At 43.1% G+C, this 17,259-nt stretch overlaps 1 protein-coding gene across 6 annotated transcripts in view; it reads right to left on the minus strand.

Annotated features, from left to right (window-relative positions):
• The window catches only part of LOC121001875, a 378,122-nt gene that overhangs the window by 198,291 nt on the left and 162,572 nt on the right, over window positions 1–17,259 (minus strand). For all 6 annotated transcript variants that reach the window (XM_040433099.1, XM_040433098.1, XM_040433102.1 and 3 more), the window contains exon 7: window positions 11,354–11,476. In XM_040433099.1, the coding sequence (XP_040289033.1) occupies window positions 11,354–11,476 (123 nt within the window). The remainder of the gene's footprint in view (window positions 1–11,353; window positions 11,477–17,259) is intronic.

Consider the following 17,259-nt stretch of genomic DNA (forward strand, 5'->3'; position numbering starts at 1 on the left):
TAAAATCCTTATAGTGTGATTATTCAATATATAGTGCTCTTACCTTTTTCTGTGGCTTAGTTTCTTTAAAAACCGCACTTTTATAATATGTTAATTACCTCGCTACCAGCAAGTAGGGCGGTTACTTGCTGGTAGCTGCCGCATCCTCCTTTCAAAAAAACGCCCCCTCCTCCTGTTGATTGACAGGGCCAGTGAGCGCTCTCCTCCTCCGGCTGGCCCTGTCTGCAATTCAAATCCCGCGCCTGCGCCTTACGTGTCTTCATTCGGCGCAGGCGCTCTGAGAGAAGGACGCTCGCTTCCTCAGCACTTTCTCATTGCTCCTGCGCCGATGATGTCTTCTCTTTCGGGTTTAGAGGTGACGTCATCGGCGCAGGCGCACTGAGGGAGTGCTGAGGAAGAGAGTGTCCCTCTCTAAGATGGCGCCTGCGCCGAATGAAGACACGTAAGGCGCAGTCACAGGATTTGAATTGCAGACAGGGCCAGCCAGAGGAGGAGAGCGCTCGCTGGCCCTGTCAATCAACAGGAGGAGGGGGCATTTTTTTGAAAGGAGGATGCAGCGGCTACCAGCAAGTAACCACCCTACTTGCTGGTAGCGAGGTAATTAACATATTATAAAAGTGTGGTTTTTAAAGAAACTAAGCCACAGAAAAAGGTAAGAGCACTATATATTGAATAATCGCACTATAAGGATTTTAATTAACACAAAAATAAAAAATGAATTTTGGGGGGTGACAGAAGCCCTTTAAGTAGGACATCGTTGTTATGTTGTCGGATAAGATTTTTATGTGATGTCCCTTTATGAGATACGATCCGGCTTCTATTGTCTCCCATACAGCTCTTAATTCCCTGTAGTTTGACGAGTGGTCTGATACAGCTTTCCGGGCCAAAGACCGTATAAGGGTCTTCCTTCTATGTTTGCTCCCCAGCCTGTTTTGCTGGAGCCTGTATGAATCTGGACAAACTGAGCCATCTGCCAAGCCACTTTCTTCACTTGGTTTTTTGACTAGGTCCACCATGCGAGTGATTACTTTACACTTTGTGGGATTCGTACCTTCATGTCTAAGGAAGTCTGTCTCTTGAACCAACATGTCAGTAACCATAGCTGAGGGGTCCTGAAGTGGAACTGAGCCCAGGGGACTGATGCTATGCAAGACGTTAACACCCCTAGAAGGCTCATCGCCTCTCTAATGGAGCACAAATTCCTTTTCCAGAACCTTTGGACCTTTCCTCTTAGGCCCACTGTCTTTTATTCCGTAAGGAATGAGGATTGTTTTTGCGAATCCAGGATAATTCCCCAAAAAATTATTTTTTGCTTGGAGAAGAAGGCATGATTTTTTTAAATTTACGATCCATCCCAAATTCTCCAGTAAGTTTAAGACGGATTTTAGGTCTCTTTCCATCCGTTTTTCGCCAGTAATAGTAAGTGGTTCAAGTAGGGTATTATCATTAGACCTTGGTTCCTTAGATGAGCTACCGTCTCTAATACGATTTTGGTGAAAACCCTGGGGGCCGCGGAAATACCAAAAGGGAGGGCCGAGAACTGGAAATGACCTTCCTTGTACTGTCTTTTAGCGTGAATCTTAAGAATTTTTGAGACTGCTGTCTGATTAGTACATGACAATATGTGTCGTTCAGATCTACTGTGCACATTAACACATTCTGTCTTATTAACGGAATTGTGGACGCCAAAGATTCCATCTTGAAAGTTCTGTATAGGATGTTCTTGTTTAGTCCCTTTAGATTTATTATTGTTCTGAACATCCCCGTCCGGTTTGTCTACTAAGAAAAGAGTGGAGTAGAAACCCTCCTTCTCTTGAGAGGGGGGGGGACTTGTGTAATTGCCCCCAGATTTAACATTTCGAGGACGCCCTTCCAGAGTCTTTCTCTAAGTAGTATGGACCATGGGGAGGCGGTCACATATTTGTTTGGAGGAAGAGAGGAAAACTATCTTGTATCCCTTTGCTACTATATCTAAGACCCAGGGATTTGAGGTAATTTTCTCCCACAGAGAGGAACCCTCTTAATCTTCCGCCAATCCTGGCGTCATTGTTTATCGTTGGTCTTATTTTGAGGATTAAGGAGGAACCCCTTTCCTCGACCACCCTTTGGGTAGCTCCATCTCCCGGTTTTTCCTTTTCCCCCTGTAGGCTCTCTCTCTACTCCCATAGGGACGAAAGGAAAACTTTTCCTCTGAGGTATCTCTTCAGGAAACCCTTTTTTCTTATCTGTCGCTTTTTCCAGGATTTTGCCCAAAACTGGCCCAAAGACATACTCCCCAGAAAAAGTGATGGAGCAGAGCTTCATGTTTGAGGCCTTGTTGCCTGACCATGACTTCATCCATAAAGCCCTTACTAACTGAATTAGAAAGTGCTGCGTCCTTGGCAGAGAATCTAACCATCTCAGCCGTGGCATCTGCTAGGAAAGCTGTGGCAGTAGGGGTAAAGAATCCATTATTTCCTCCCTCTGGGTTTTATTTTTTAAGTGACTTTCTAGCTCGTTTAACCACAAGTACATAGATCTCGTTACCGACATTGTGGTAATATTGGTTTTAATACTGTACATAGCCGCTTCCCAAGCTTTACGAAGGAGACTATCTGCCTTCCTTTCCATCGGGTCCCTCAGCTGGCAAGAATCTTCAAATGGTTAGGAAGGTCTTTTTGTTTACCTTCGCTACCTGCACTTCCATCTTCGGAATATAGTTGAATAGTTTTGATTCGGAGGGATCAAACAAGAGCCTGTTTCAAAATTCCCTTGAAATGCTCAGGTGTTTTTCTGGTTCACACCATTCGTCCAACTTATATAAAACCGCCAAGAACAGCAAAATAGCACTGTGAGGAAGTATAAAGGCTAGATCCACATTTTGACACCTTTCTACATATAAAATTTTACTTTTAATAAATACCAATAAAAGCTGAGCATACATTAAAGACAGGCCCTGCAGTCTCAAAGGCACAGGTCAGACAACAGTCTGATGAAATTAGTAAACTGTCAACGCATAGATCATATATAAGATATAAACAAGCACATATTCTCAAAAGCTCATAATTTCTATGTGTTACTCACGGTTTGTAGAACCATTGATGAATCTACGATAATGTTGATCACCGAGGGTAGTCTATAGATATTGGTGTAGACGATTGGTGTAGGTTTTACTACTCTATCCCTATTCCACCCTGACTAACCCTCAGCCCAGAGTCACCCCCTAATCGTGGCGGTTCCCTGTTCTCGTACCTATTCTAGTAATCACCTATACAAACCCTACACTGAGGCAAAATAAATAAATGCAGGATCATACAAAAAACAAGCATATTGTGCTAGATAAGTGTGACAGTTGCACAAAGATAATTGTGTTGTAAAAGAAAACAACGTCCCAACGCAGCGTTTTCCCAGCAATCAAATACTGGTTCATCAGGGGACAAAAAGATATTAAACTAAAACGGGATCTTCTGATATAGATGCTTATCCAGATGGATAGACCTCCAAAATCAGGACATCTGTAGTCCCTGAGATAGGGACCCTCAAGGAGACTTGGACTTTGATGTAGGCTCTAGGATGAAAGGCATCTCAGTATTCGATTCAAACCTGGCACCTTATATGTGACCTCTTCCACTATACACGCCCCCTCACTTCCCTTTCCTCAACCCAGACAAGTACTATAGAAAACTTGGTATTTATACCTCCCATTACTCCCAGTACCTCGATATTTCCCCCCCTTAGGTTGGGGTCCAAGATCGCTGTGTAGTAACTCCTTTATTATTCCTTTTTAATGTAAAAATCCGCTCCAAACGCCGCCGTGGAATGCATATGCGTTCCACAGGCCGGACCAGAAGGGTGTTCCATCGTATCGCACTCGCCGTGCCATAGACCGGAAGTAGCTGAAATCGGAAGTCCGCTGTGGAACGCAAATGCGTTCCACAGCGCAACCCCACATTACATGAATATAAGGTATGATAGCGCACTACAGTGCGCTTTACTAATACACATGCCACTACAGTTAAGCTCTTACTAATGAAAAGATTCTAATTGAGCTAAGAAGAAGGTCGTATAATAGGAAAAACATACTATTAGGGTACTGATAAACCTTGCCCTTTTACCCACCTCAGCCCCCAGTGCTTAAACACCCTGAAAGACCAGGCCACTTTTTACACTTCTGACCTACACTACTTTCACCGTTTATTGCTCGGTCATGCAACTTACCACCCAAATGAATTTTACCTCCTTTTCTTCTCACTAATAGAGCTTTCATTTGGTGGTATTTCATTGCTGCTGACATTTTTACTTTTTTTGTTATTAATCGAAATTTAACGATTTTTTTGCAAAAAAATGACATTTTTCACTTTCAGTTGTAAAATTTTGCAAACAAAACGAGATCCATATATACATTTTGCTCTAAATTTATTGTTCTACATGTCTTTGATAAAAAAAAAAAAATGGTTTGGGTAAAAGTTATAGCGTTTACAAACTATGGTACAAAAATGTGAATTTCCGCTTTTTGAAGCAGCTCTGACTTTCTGAGCACCTGTCATGTTTCCTGAGGTTCTACAATCCCCAGACAGTACAAACACCCCACAAATGACCCCATTTCGGAAAGTACACACCCTAAGGTATTCGCTGATGGGCATAGTGAGTTCATAGAACTTTTTATTTTTTGTCACAAGTAAGCGGAAAAGTATGATTTTTTTTTTTTTTCTTACAAAGTCTCATATTCCACTAACTTGTGACAAAAAATAAAAAGTTCTATGAACTCACTATGCCCATCACGAAATACCTTGGGGTCTCTTCTTTCCAAAATGGGGTCACTTGTGGGGTAGTTATACTGCCCTGGCATTGTAGGGGCCCAAATGTGTGGTAAGGAGTTTGAAATCAAATTCTGTAAAAACTGACCAGTGAAATACGAAAGGTGCTCTTTGTAATATGGGCCCCTTTGCCCACCTAGGCTGCAAAAAAGTGTCACACATCTGGTATCTCCGTACTCAGGAGAAGTTGGGGAATGTGTTTTGGGGTGTCATTTTACATATACCCATGCTGGGTGAGACATATCTTGGCAAAAGACAACTTTTCCTATTTTTTTATACAAAGTTGGCATTTGACCAAGATATTTATCTCACCCAACATGGGTATATGTAAAAAGACACCCCAAAACACATTCCTCAACTTCTCCTGAATACAGAGATACCAGATGTGTGACACTTTTTTGCAGCCTAGGTGGGCAAAGGGGCCCATATTCCAAAGAGCACCTTTCGGATTTCACTGGTCAGTTTTTACAGAATTTGATTTCAAACTCCTTACCACACATTTGGGCCCTAGAATGCCAGGGCAGTATAACTACCCCACAAGTGACCCCATTTTGGAAAGAAGAGACCCCAAGGTATTCGCTGATGGGCATAGTGAGTTCATGGAAGTTTTTATTTTTTGTCACAAGTTAGTGGAATATGAGACTTTGTATGAAAAAAAAAAAAAAAAATATCATCATTTTCCACTAACTTGTGACAAAAAATAAAAAATTCTAGGAACTTGCCATGCCCCTCACGGAATACCTTGGGGTGTCTTCTTTCCAAAATGGGGTCACTTGTGGGGTAGTTATACTGCCCTGGCATTTTCCAGGGGCCCTAATGTGTGGTAAGTAGGTAAATGACCTGTGAAATCCGAAAGGTGCTCTATGGAATGTGGGCCCCTTTGCCCACCTAGGCTGCAAAAAAGTGTCACATGTGGTATCGCCGTATTCAGGAGAAGTTGGGGAATGTGTTTTGTGGTGTCATTTTACATATACCCATGCTGGGTGAGAGAAATATCTTGGCAAAAGACAACTTTTCCCATTTTTTTATACAAAGTTGGCATTTGACCAAGATATTTATCTCACCCAGCATGGGTATATGTAAAATGACACCCCAAAACACATTCCCCAACTTCTCCTGAATACGGCGATACCACATGTGTGACACTTTTTTGCAGCCTAGGTGGGCAAAGGTGCCCAAATTCCTTTTAGGAGGGCATTTTTAGACATTTGGATACCAGACTTCTTCTCACGCTTTGGGGCCCCTAAAATGCCAGGGCAGTATAAATACCCCACATGTGACCCCATTTTGGAAAGAAGACACCCCAAGGTATTCAATGAGGGGCATGGCGAGTTCATAGAAAAAAATAAATTTGGCACAAGTTAGCGGAAATTTATTTTTTTGATTTTGTTCTCACAAAGTCTCCCTTTCCGCTAACTTGGGACAAAAATTTCAATCTTTCATGGACTCAATATGCCCCTCAGCGAATACCTTGGGGTGTCTTCTTTCCAAAATGGTGTTATTTGTGGGGTGTTTGTACTGCCCTGGCATTTGAGGGTCTCCGCAATCATTACATGTATGCCCAGCATTAGGAGTTTCTGCTATTCTCCTTATATTGAGCATACAGGTAATGAGATTTTTTTTTTCCGTTCAGCCTCTGGGCTGAAAGAAAAAAATGAACGGCACAGATTTCTTCATTCGCATCGATCAATGTGGATGAAAAAATCTCTGCCAAAAAAAGAAAAAGGAGGGGAAAGGCGTCTGCCAGGACATAGGAGCTCCGCCCAACATCCATACCCACTTAGCTCGTATGCCCTGGCAAACCAGATTTCTCCATTCACATCAATCGATGTGGATGAATAAATCATTGCCGGGATTTTCTTTTTTTTATATATACAAAGTGTTTGCCAAAGTATATGAACACGCCACCTCCTCAGCTCATATGCCTCGGCAAACGTATCTTTTACTGCAGAGGAGAAATCTCGTCTTGCAGCGCCGCATACACCGACTTGCGTGTAATCTGACAGCAGCGCAATGCTTCTGTCCGAATGCACATCAGTGCTGCAGCTAGTCGATCGGTTGGTCCACCTGGAAGGTAAAAAAAACAAAACAAAAAAGAAAAAACCAGGCCGCAAAGCAATAACTTTATTAACTTTAGAACAGAACATATTAACTTTTTTAAACTTTTTAAACTTTTTTACTTACCGGTAATTTGTTTTTTTGTTTAGTTTTTTTTACCTTTATAGAACAAACCTCTTCTTCCCCATGGGACAATGTGCAAAGCGCAAATCGCCCAAAGATGTGGCGAAGTGCGTTATGCACTTTATCCCAGGTGAAAGGAGAGGTTTGCAGCAGCTGAGAGTAAAAGGGCCCTAATAGCCCTGTGTGCCTGTCCTGTGAGATGCAATCCTTATGCTAAGTGTACCTGTGTGTGGTACTTCCGGAAACACTCTCCATAGCATAGGGCAGGGTGGTCAGCACAGTCAGGACAGAAAAAGCGGGTGTCACGCCTTATTCCACTCCTGCTACAGACACAACATCTTTTTCGGGGTGACGATTGGGTTGAGGTACCAGGAACGACACTGGGGAAATGTCGCTCGTGTAGACGGCTAACTACACTGGTGGATGGGGCCACGGAACCTCCTGGGTAAAGGAGGTTCTCGATGATCTCTTCCTGGAATTTGAGGAAAGATCGTGTTCTCCCAGCCTTACTGTAGAGAACAAAACTATTGTACAGCGCCAATTGAATTAAATATACAGACACCTTCTTATACCAGCGTCTGGTTCTGCGGGAAACTAAATACGGAGACAACATCTGGTCATTGAAGTCCACCCCTCCCATGAGCGCATTATAGTCGTGGACACAGAGGGGCTTTTCAATGACACGGGTTGCTCGCTCAATTTGGATTGTCGTGTCTGCGTGAATGGAGGAGAGCATGTAAACGTCACGCTTGTCTCTCCATTTCACCGCGAGCAGTTCTTCGTTACGCAAGGCAGCCCTCTCCCCCCTTGCAAGACGGGTGGTTACAAGCCGTTGGGGGAAGCCCACGCGACTAGTTCGCGCAGTGCCACAGGCGCAAATCCGTTCTAGAAACAAATGCCTAAAGAGGGCCACACTTGTGTAGAAATTGTCCACATAAAGATGGTACCCCTTGCCAAATAAGGGTGACACCAAGTCCCAGACTGTCTTCCCACTGCTCCCCAGGTAGTCAGGGCAACCGACCGGCTCCAGGGTCTGATCTTTTCCCTCATAGATCCGAAATTTGTGGGTATAGCCTGTGGCCCTTTCACAGAGCTTATACAATTTGACCCCATACCGGGCACGCTTGCTTGGGATGTATTGCTTGAAGCCAAGGCGCCCGGTAAAATGTATTAGGGACTCGTCTACGCAGATGTTTTGCTCAGGGGTATACAAATCTGCAAATTTCTGGTTGAAATGGTCTATGAGGGGCCGAATTTTGTGGAGCCGGTCAAAAGCAGGGTGGCTTCTGGGACGGGAGGTGGTGTTGTCGCTAAAATGCAGGAAACGCAGGATGGTCTCAAATCGTGTCCTGGACATAGCAGCAGAGAACATGGGCATGTGATGAATCGGGTGCGTGGACCAATATGACCGCAATTCATGCTTTTTTGTCAGGCCCATGTTGAGGAGAAGGCCCAGAAAAATTTTAAGTTCGGAAACTTGGACTGGTTTCCACCGGAAAGGCTGGGCATAATAGCTTTCCGGGTTTGCGGTTATAAATTGTGTGGCATACCGGTTCGTCTCTGCCACGACTAAGTCCAAGAGCTCCGCAGTCAAGAACAGCTCAAAAAATCCCAGGGCCGAACAGATTTGAGCCGTCTCAACCCGAACTCCAGACTGGGCGGTGAAAGGGGGAACTACTGGTGCGGTTGAAGTTGGTGACTGCCAATCAGGGTTTGCCAGCACCTCAGGGATTCTAGGGGCTCTACGGGCCTGTCTGTGCGGTGGCTGCGACGGGGTAACTATTGCACGTGCCACCGTACCAGCTTCAACTGCCCTTCTGGTGCTCGCTACTTCACCAGGTTGTACGGCAGTGCTGGTACTAGGTCCAGGAAGGGCTGCGCTGCTGGTGTATGCCTCACCACGTGATCCGGCAGCGACAGCCCCACTGCTCTTGAAGCGGATCCTGCGCAACCTGTGGTCTAGCGACACGGGGCCGGGTACGCCTGGTGCTGCCAGGGACCTCCACCTCCTCGTCCGAACTTTGGGTCAGAGAGCCACTGCTTTCCACAGGTTCATATTCTGACCCGCTAGATTCGTCAGATGAGGGTTCCCACTCCTCATCCGACTGGGTCTGAATCCTGTAGGCCTCTTCAGAAGAATACCCCCTGTTTGACATTTTGGACTACTAAATTTAGGGGTATTCCCTGAGACTACCCAAGAAAAAAAGCAAGCCTGTCTTACAAAGGGGAGGCTAGCGAAGTACCGGAGGCCGCTGCGGTTGATAAAAAATATAAAAACTGATTTTTTTATCGCCGCAGTGCGTGTAAAGTGAATGTGCAGTGATCACTTACAGATACTATAAAAGTACAAATGCTGATTAGCGATCCGCTAATCAGCGAATAAAAGTGACTGCGGTGCGGTGGGGTGGGCGCTAACTGACGCTAACTACCTAACCAAGGGGCCTAAACTATCCCTAAAACCTAACAGCCAATACTAGTGAAAAAAAAAAGTGACAGTTTACACTGATCACTTTTTGTCTTTCACTAGTGACGACAGGGGCGATCAAAGGGGTGATCAAATGGTTAATTGGGGTGCAGGGGGGTGATCAGGGGCTACAGTGAAGTGTTTGGTGCTACTCACAGTTCAGTCTGCTTCTCTGCTGGATCCAACCGACGAAAAGGACCAGCAGAGAAGCCATATAACAGATCATTATTTACTAATATGATCTGTTATATGGCTTGTGATTGGATTTTTTGAAAATCGCCAGCCTGCCAGCCAATGATTGTTGCTGGCAGGCTGGTGACGAACTTGTTCTTTAACTTTTGCCGGCCCGCGATGCGCATGCGCGGGCCGGCTTGGAGCGAAATCTCGCGTCTCGCGACATGACGCGTATATGCGTGACTCTGCGCAGCGCTGCCACCTCCGGAACGCGATCCTGCGTTAGGCGGTCCGGAGGAGGTTAAGGAGTAAACCACTTATAAAAATAAAGTGGAGTAAAGGGGGGGGAGGAGAGGTGGTCTTTCCACCAGCCCAGGAGCAGGTTGGCATAGGTGGGCGCACAGGGGCTCCCCATGGCCGTGCGCCTGAGCTGGTGGTAGAAGCTAGACTCAAAAAGAAAAGTTACGAGTCAATATGTAGTCCAGAAGGGAGAGAACAAATCAATTGTGTGGCCTAAATTGCATTCCTCTTGTCTCCAGAAAAGTTCTTACAGCTGGTGGGAAGACCGTGTTGTCTTTGGAGAAGTGGAGGATCCCTTGACCACCCATATCCTCTTCTGGGGAAGATATATTGATGATATCTTCATCTTATGGGATGGTCCAGTGGATGCCTTCAATTCCTTTGTGAAGTCTTTGAATCCTAATCCTATAAGCCTTCGGTTTACCTGTGAAATCAGTGAACGGGAGATTTCCTTCCTTGATGTAAAAATCACTAGGGTTTGTATAGGCGATTACTAGAATAGGTACGAGGACAGGGAACCTACACGATTAGGGGGTGTCCCTGGGCTGAGGGTTAGTCAGGGTGGAATAGGGATAGAGTAGTAAAACCTACACCAATCGTCAAAGATCTATAATGATCAACATTATCGTAGATTCATCAATAGTTCTACAAACCGTGAGTAACAGAGAAATTATGAGCTTTTGAGAATATGTGCTTGTTTATATCTAATATATGATCTATGTGTTGACAGTTTACTAATTGCATCAGACTGGTGTCTGACCTGTGCCTTTGAGACTGCAGGGCCTGTCTCTAATGTATTCTCAGCTTTTAGTGGTATTTATTAAAAGTAAAATTGTATATGTAGGAAGGTGTAAAAATGTGAACTCAGACCATTCGTCCAGAATAAATTCTTTTATATTTTCGTTTATGGGGAACACCTTTGACCTTTTGGTTCTTAACCCCCCCGAACATCTCTTACTGTATAGAATGAGGTTTCTGCACCTCTTCGATGCCCATTGTGGCCCTAACTGCTTTCAGAGGAGAAGTAGAATTTTTTCGCATCCTCCACAATTTCCCCCTTCAAAAGGGGATAGTTGTCCTCCCTCCGCCTAGCAGGCTCGGCTTCATCCATTTCATACTCGGAATCAGAGAAGGAAGGGACCGCCATTCCGTACAGTATTTCCATTCCGTACAGGAATTCCGTACAGTATTACAACAAAGTTTTTAGCGATTTAACTTCAAATGTACCATCTGAAGTAGATTCGCTCAAGCCAAATCATTAATATCAAATCAATGTGGGTCCAATACCCGGGCCACCACTGATCCGCTGATTCCTGCATCTGCCAGCATCACAGCCACTACATTTTGAAAGGAGCAGTGCTTCCAGATCCGTTCAAAGTGTTAGTTCGAGCCTGAGCCTGGATCACCACTTAAAAGGTAATTAAACATAAAAACTTACATTTATGTTTTTCCTTCCAAATTCCTTTTCAACTGTAAGGCAGATTTCTCTTAACTTCTTAAGCTTTTTTGGGCCTTTCATTATGTATGGACCAGAAATACCAAGTGAAGGATGATGTTTACTCTGCAAACAAATAATACAAATAGTGACATATATAGTCATAATTGCATTTTACATGAGTAAAAACAATATGCACACCTTTGTAATTATTTTAATGCTTCAATGTAACATAGTAACTGAAAAAAGACATACGTCCACCCAGCTCAGCGTGTTAACATAAATAAAGAAATATCAACTTTGCAAATAGTGATGATTAACCCATTCAAGAGGCAGCCAGTATGGACAAAATGCCAAAGCCCCATTTTTCTAATCTGACATGTGTCAGTTTATCTGGCGATTACTTTAGAATGCTTTTAGGACCCTTGCAGACGAGTGTGTCTGGATACGTTGCGTCTGCAATTAGGGAAAATCATGCAAGTAGGTACTGCGATTGCTTCCGATGTTAATTTTTTATCATGCGGGTGCAATGCGTTTTGCACGCTCGTGATAAAAAACTGACTGTTGTACCCAGACCCGAACCCGGACTTCTTCACTGAAGTTCGGGTTTGGGTTAGGTGTTCTGTAGATTTTTATTATTTTCCCTTATAACATGGTTATAAGGGAAAATAATAGCATTCTTAATACAGAATGCTTACTAAAATGTTGCTTTAGGGGTTAAAAAATAAAAAATTTACTCGCCTCATCCTGTTCTTCGCGCAGCCGGCATCTTCTTTTAGGACCTGCCAAAGGACCTTTAATGACGTCATTAAAAGTTCCTTTGGCAGGTCCTAAAAGAAGATGATGCCGGCTGCGTGAACAACAGGATGAGGCGAGTTAATTTTTATTTTATTTTCTTAACCCCTAAAGCCACATTTTAGTAAGCATTCTGTATTAAGAATGCTATTATTTTCCCTTATAACCATGTTATAACTGAAAATAATACAGTAAATTGACTTATCAATTTACTTACATCATGTCTGGCTGATTGGAGTCGGGAAGGAATTTTTTATTCCCCTAAAGTGGGGAAAATTGGCTTCTACCTCACAGGGTGTTTTTTTTTTTGCCTTCCTCTGGATCAACTTGCAGGATAACAGGCCGAACTGGATGGACAAATGTCTTTTTTCGGCCTTATGTACTATGTTAATATCTCCTAGCAACGATACGTGAAAATCACACTGCATTCGCACTTGCTTGCAGATGCTTGCGATTTTCACGCAGACCCATTAATTTCTATGGGGCCTGCGTTGCGTTTAAAACGCGGAATATAGAACATGCTGCGATTTACGCGCAATGCACAAGTGATGCATGAAAATCACAGCTCATCTGAACAGCCCAACTGAAGGGAAAGGGTCCGGATTCAGTGCAGGTGCAATGCGTTCACCTCACGCATTGCACCCGCACAGAATTCTCGCCTGTGTAAAAGGGGCCTTACTTATCTAAGCCATTCTGAGATTGTTTTCCCGTGACACATCATACTTCATGTTAGTGGTGAATTTGAGTTAATACGTTTTACCTTTATGCATAAAAAAAAATCCGAAATTTAGAAAAATTCGCTATCTTCAACATTAGAATTTCTCCGCCTTTAAGACAGATAGTGATACTACATAAAATAGTTATTACTTTACATTCCCCATATGTCTAATTTAGTTTGCATCATTTTGTAAATGTCATTTTATTTTTTTCAGGAAGTTAGAAGATGACTTAAAAAGTTTAGAAGCAAATTTTTAAATTTTTTATTGCCAAAACCCACTTTTTTAAGGAGCAGTTCAGTCATGAAGTCACTTTGTGTGGCTTACATAGTAGAAACAACGCATAAATGACCCCATTTTAGAAAGTACACCCCTCAAGTTATTTAAACATGATTTTACAGACTTTGTTAACCCTTTAGATGTTCCACAAAAATTAAAAGCAAAATGGAAGGGAAATATTTTTTTTTTATTTTTATGGGCAGATTTTTCATTTTAATAATTTTTCCTGTAACACAGCAAGGGTTAACAGCCAAACAAACCTCAATATTTATTACCCTGATTCTGCAGTTTACAGGAACACTGTAACCTGCTGTATGGGCACACGGCAGGATGCAGAAGGAAAGGAGCGCCATATTGTTAATGGAGGGCAGATTTTGCTGGAATGGTTTTCAGGTGCCATGTCACATTTGAAGAGACCCCGAGGTACCCCTAGAAAGAAAACCCCACAAAGTGACCCTATAGAACTTAGAAACGCATGGCTGTGAAAATGAAAAAAAATGTACTTTCCAATATTTCCAATATAATGGTGCTTTAGCCCCAAATTTTTTATTTTCACAAGGGCTAACAGGAGAAAATGCACCCCACAATTTGTTATGCATTTTACCGGAATAGGGCAACACCATATATGTGGTCGTAAACCGCTGTTTGGTGACACGGCAGCATTCAGAAGGGAAGCAGTGGCATCAGGATTTTCTAACGTAGTTTGATGAAATTGTTTTTAGAGGGCATAACATTTTTATTTTTTCACCAATGTAGCTGTGTGAGAGGTAGTTTTTTGTGGGACGGGCTGTAGTTTTTATTGGTATCATTTTGGGGTACATATGTCTTTTTGATTGCTTTTTATAAAAAAAATTGTGAAGTGGGTAAAAATGGCAATCCTGTCAGTATTTTTTAGTTTTATTTTTTATGGGGTTCCTCCTGCAGTAAATATGATATGAATTTTATTCTGTGGGTTGAGACTGTTATGGTGATACCAAATGTATATAGTTTTTTTTTATGTTTTACTACTTTTTGAGCATAACATCACTTTTGTGTTAAAAATAAATGATAGTTTGCCTTGTCATCATATACTAAAGTCAATAACGTTTTTATTTGTATCATTTTGGGGTACATATGACTTTTTGATCATGTCATTAATTTTTGTGCAGGCGAGGTGACAAAAACAGCAATTCCGTAAATGTTTTTCACGGCGCTCACCGCATGGAATTAGTAACATGATAACTTTTATAGATCAGGTCATTAGGGACACAGCGATACCAATTATGTGTATTTTTATTTATTTATTTTTTAATGACTTATAAATGAACGGATATGAGAAAAGAAAATTTTTATTTTATTTTTAATAATTTTTTTTACACTTTTTTTTTTATCAAGACCCATTTGGCTCTTCAAGATCCAGTGGGCCTGATGGCTATAGAGTGTCATCTATTGCAATGTACTGTATTGTCAGTGCTACACTTCGGCTTCCTGCACACAACCGTGTGGTTTTGCAGTCCGTAAAAAAAAACGCATCTGCAAAAAATACGGATGACCTCCTTGTGCTTCCCGTATATTACGAAATGGAACAGCTGGCTCCTAATGGAACAGTACTTTCCTTGGCCGTAATGCGGACAAGAATAGGACATGTTCTATGTTTGAACGGAACGGAAATACGAAAACGGAAGGCATACAAAGTACCTTTCATTTTTTTGCGGATCCATTGAAATGAATGGTTCCAAATGTAGTACAGTCGATATGAACCACATGACGTTTTCACCAAATATCCAGTCTGCAGGTTTGCAATAGGGTCATACCAATATACAGGAGCTGCAGCAATGAGCACTTGTTAAATATAGTTCCATATATTCATAAGCTGCTAACAGAGAGTCAGGACATGCTAAATAAACCTCTTCAAATGTGCTATTAGATAACTGAGGAAAGTTTTAACAGAGTCTTTACAGTGGACTCTTCCAGAAAGCCCCCTGTGTATTCTGCTACTTGGTTTGGTCTCCTCAGTGCAGACATTTACTGTGAAGGAGGTAGGATCTCTGTCTAAGTTCTCTAAAGCTAAAGTTCATTTATCTGTTGTAAAAAGTTATGATATATACCCATAATAGTTCTGTAGAATGTAAAGAGGTGACTGTATGTTTTTTTAGCAGCCTTTAAACCCTGCAGCACATGCTAGGCTGAGTAAATGATGTAGAGTTAGAGAGCCATGTGCTCTTCCTAAAATGGCTGTGAGACATGCTGTATTCCAGGTCACCCTGCTGCAATATCTTTGTAAATGATTTTCTCTTGTTCATTTTTCTGTATGCTTCGTTATATCCTGTAACACGTATGTGGGAATGTAATATAATGACTGCCTGTTATGATATAGGTGGGCTGGTGACCTGGCTGTATACCACATAGTGGCAGTGTTTCCCTGTTGTATTACAGGTATGTTGCTGTTATCTTCATATACTTGTTCAATGCAAAATCCACTATACGATCACTGTTTTATAATATATTTGGAGTGCAGACATTTACTGTGAAGGAGGTGGGCTGGTGACCTGGCTGTATACCAAATAGTGGCAGTGTTTTCCTGTTGTATTACAGGCTCCAGCCAAGTGCACTCCACCTCAATAAAGCTTTAACCCACAGAAGACCTGAGTGTCGTCCCTTAGAGTCAACTTAGAGTTTATGCCTGGAGGAGCTGGTGACCGAGTGAGTGTGAAAGCTGGAGGTGTCGCAGATGGTGCAAGGAAAAGAGGGTTACACATATACGGACCGTATACGTAACGCAAAAAACGGAGGGAAAAAAAAAACACATTCGTGTGCAGGAGGCCTTACACTAAACGCTGATCAGACCCTCAGCGTCTGGTTGTACTGGTAACCATTGGGTTACTGCAATCACAGTAGCGGCATTCCAATAGAAGAGAGAGGGAGCTCCGCCCCGCTCAAACCCATGGATACCGTGAGTGGCTACTAACCGCATTATCTATGGGGTTAAACGGCCGAGATCGGTGCCAGCACAGATTTCAACCGTTGCAGCAGATTGTCAGCTGTAAGTTACAGCTGACACTCTCTGCTGATGGCGGCAGCTGTGTTCCTGAACCGCCACCATCATAGCCTGCAAAACAGAAGCTGCTGCAGGGGGCATCAGGCGGTATATAGGGGACAATGGGGGCATCAGGGGTAGAATAAAGGAATTAGGGACACTGGCGGCAGACAGGCTGTGATCTCCAGTGTGGACATCACAGCCCGAAATAGAGATTTTCACAAGGAACCGCTCTGATTTGGTTAGGCTACTTTCACATATGCGTTAGGTGCGGATCCGTCTGTTATCTGCACCTATAAATGCAAAAGATGGATGCGTTCAGTACGGATCCGTCTGCATACACTTAGTTAAAAAAAATTCTAAGTCTAAGTGTATGCAGACTGATCCATCCTGACTTTGCATTGAAAGTCAATGGGGGACGGATCCGTTTACAATTGCACCAATATTGTGTCAATGTAAACTGATCCGTCCTCATTGACTTACATTGTAAGTCAGGACGGATCCGTTTGGCTCCGCACCGCCAGGCGGACACCAAAACGCTGCAAGCAGTGTTTTGGTGTCCGCCTCCAGAGCGGAATGGAGGCAGAACGGAGCCAAACTGATGCATTCTGAATGGATCCGCATCCATTCAGAATGCATTGGGGGCTAAACTGATCCGTTTGGGGCTGCTTGTGAGATCCTTGAAACGGATTTCACAGGCGGACCCCGAAACGGCAGTGTAAAAGTAGCCTTAGTCTGCAGAGACTAACCAATCGTAGCGCTTGCCGGCAAGGGGCCACTCTGAACGGTCCCTTGCCGGCTTCTCTGGTGTCTCTGCTCTCGGGGAGAGTGACGACTCCGGGGCTGTGACACCTCATAGTGTCACAGTACCGGTAAACAGTTTGGATGTGACTGTACTTCCAAATGTGCTAAGTTACTTGCGATTTGGACATACAGTTACATCCAAATGCGTGCAGGGGTTAAAGAGAACCTGTCACCACAAAATGCAATGCAATCTTTGTAGAGCATGATTCAGAGCAGGATAAACTGAGCAGATTGATTCATAGTTTTGTGGTAAAAGATTCAGTGAAACATGTAATTAAGACCGCCCGTGTACTATTAGA

This window comes from Bufo bufo, chromosome 5 (genome assembly GCF_905171765.1).
Source record: "Bufo bufo chromosome 5, aBufBuf1.1, whole genome shotgun sequence".
NCBI lineage: Eukaryota > Metazoa > Chordata > Amphibia > Anura > Bufonidae > Bufo > Bufo bufo.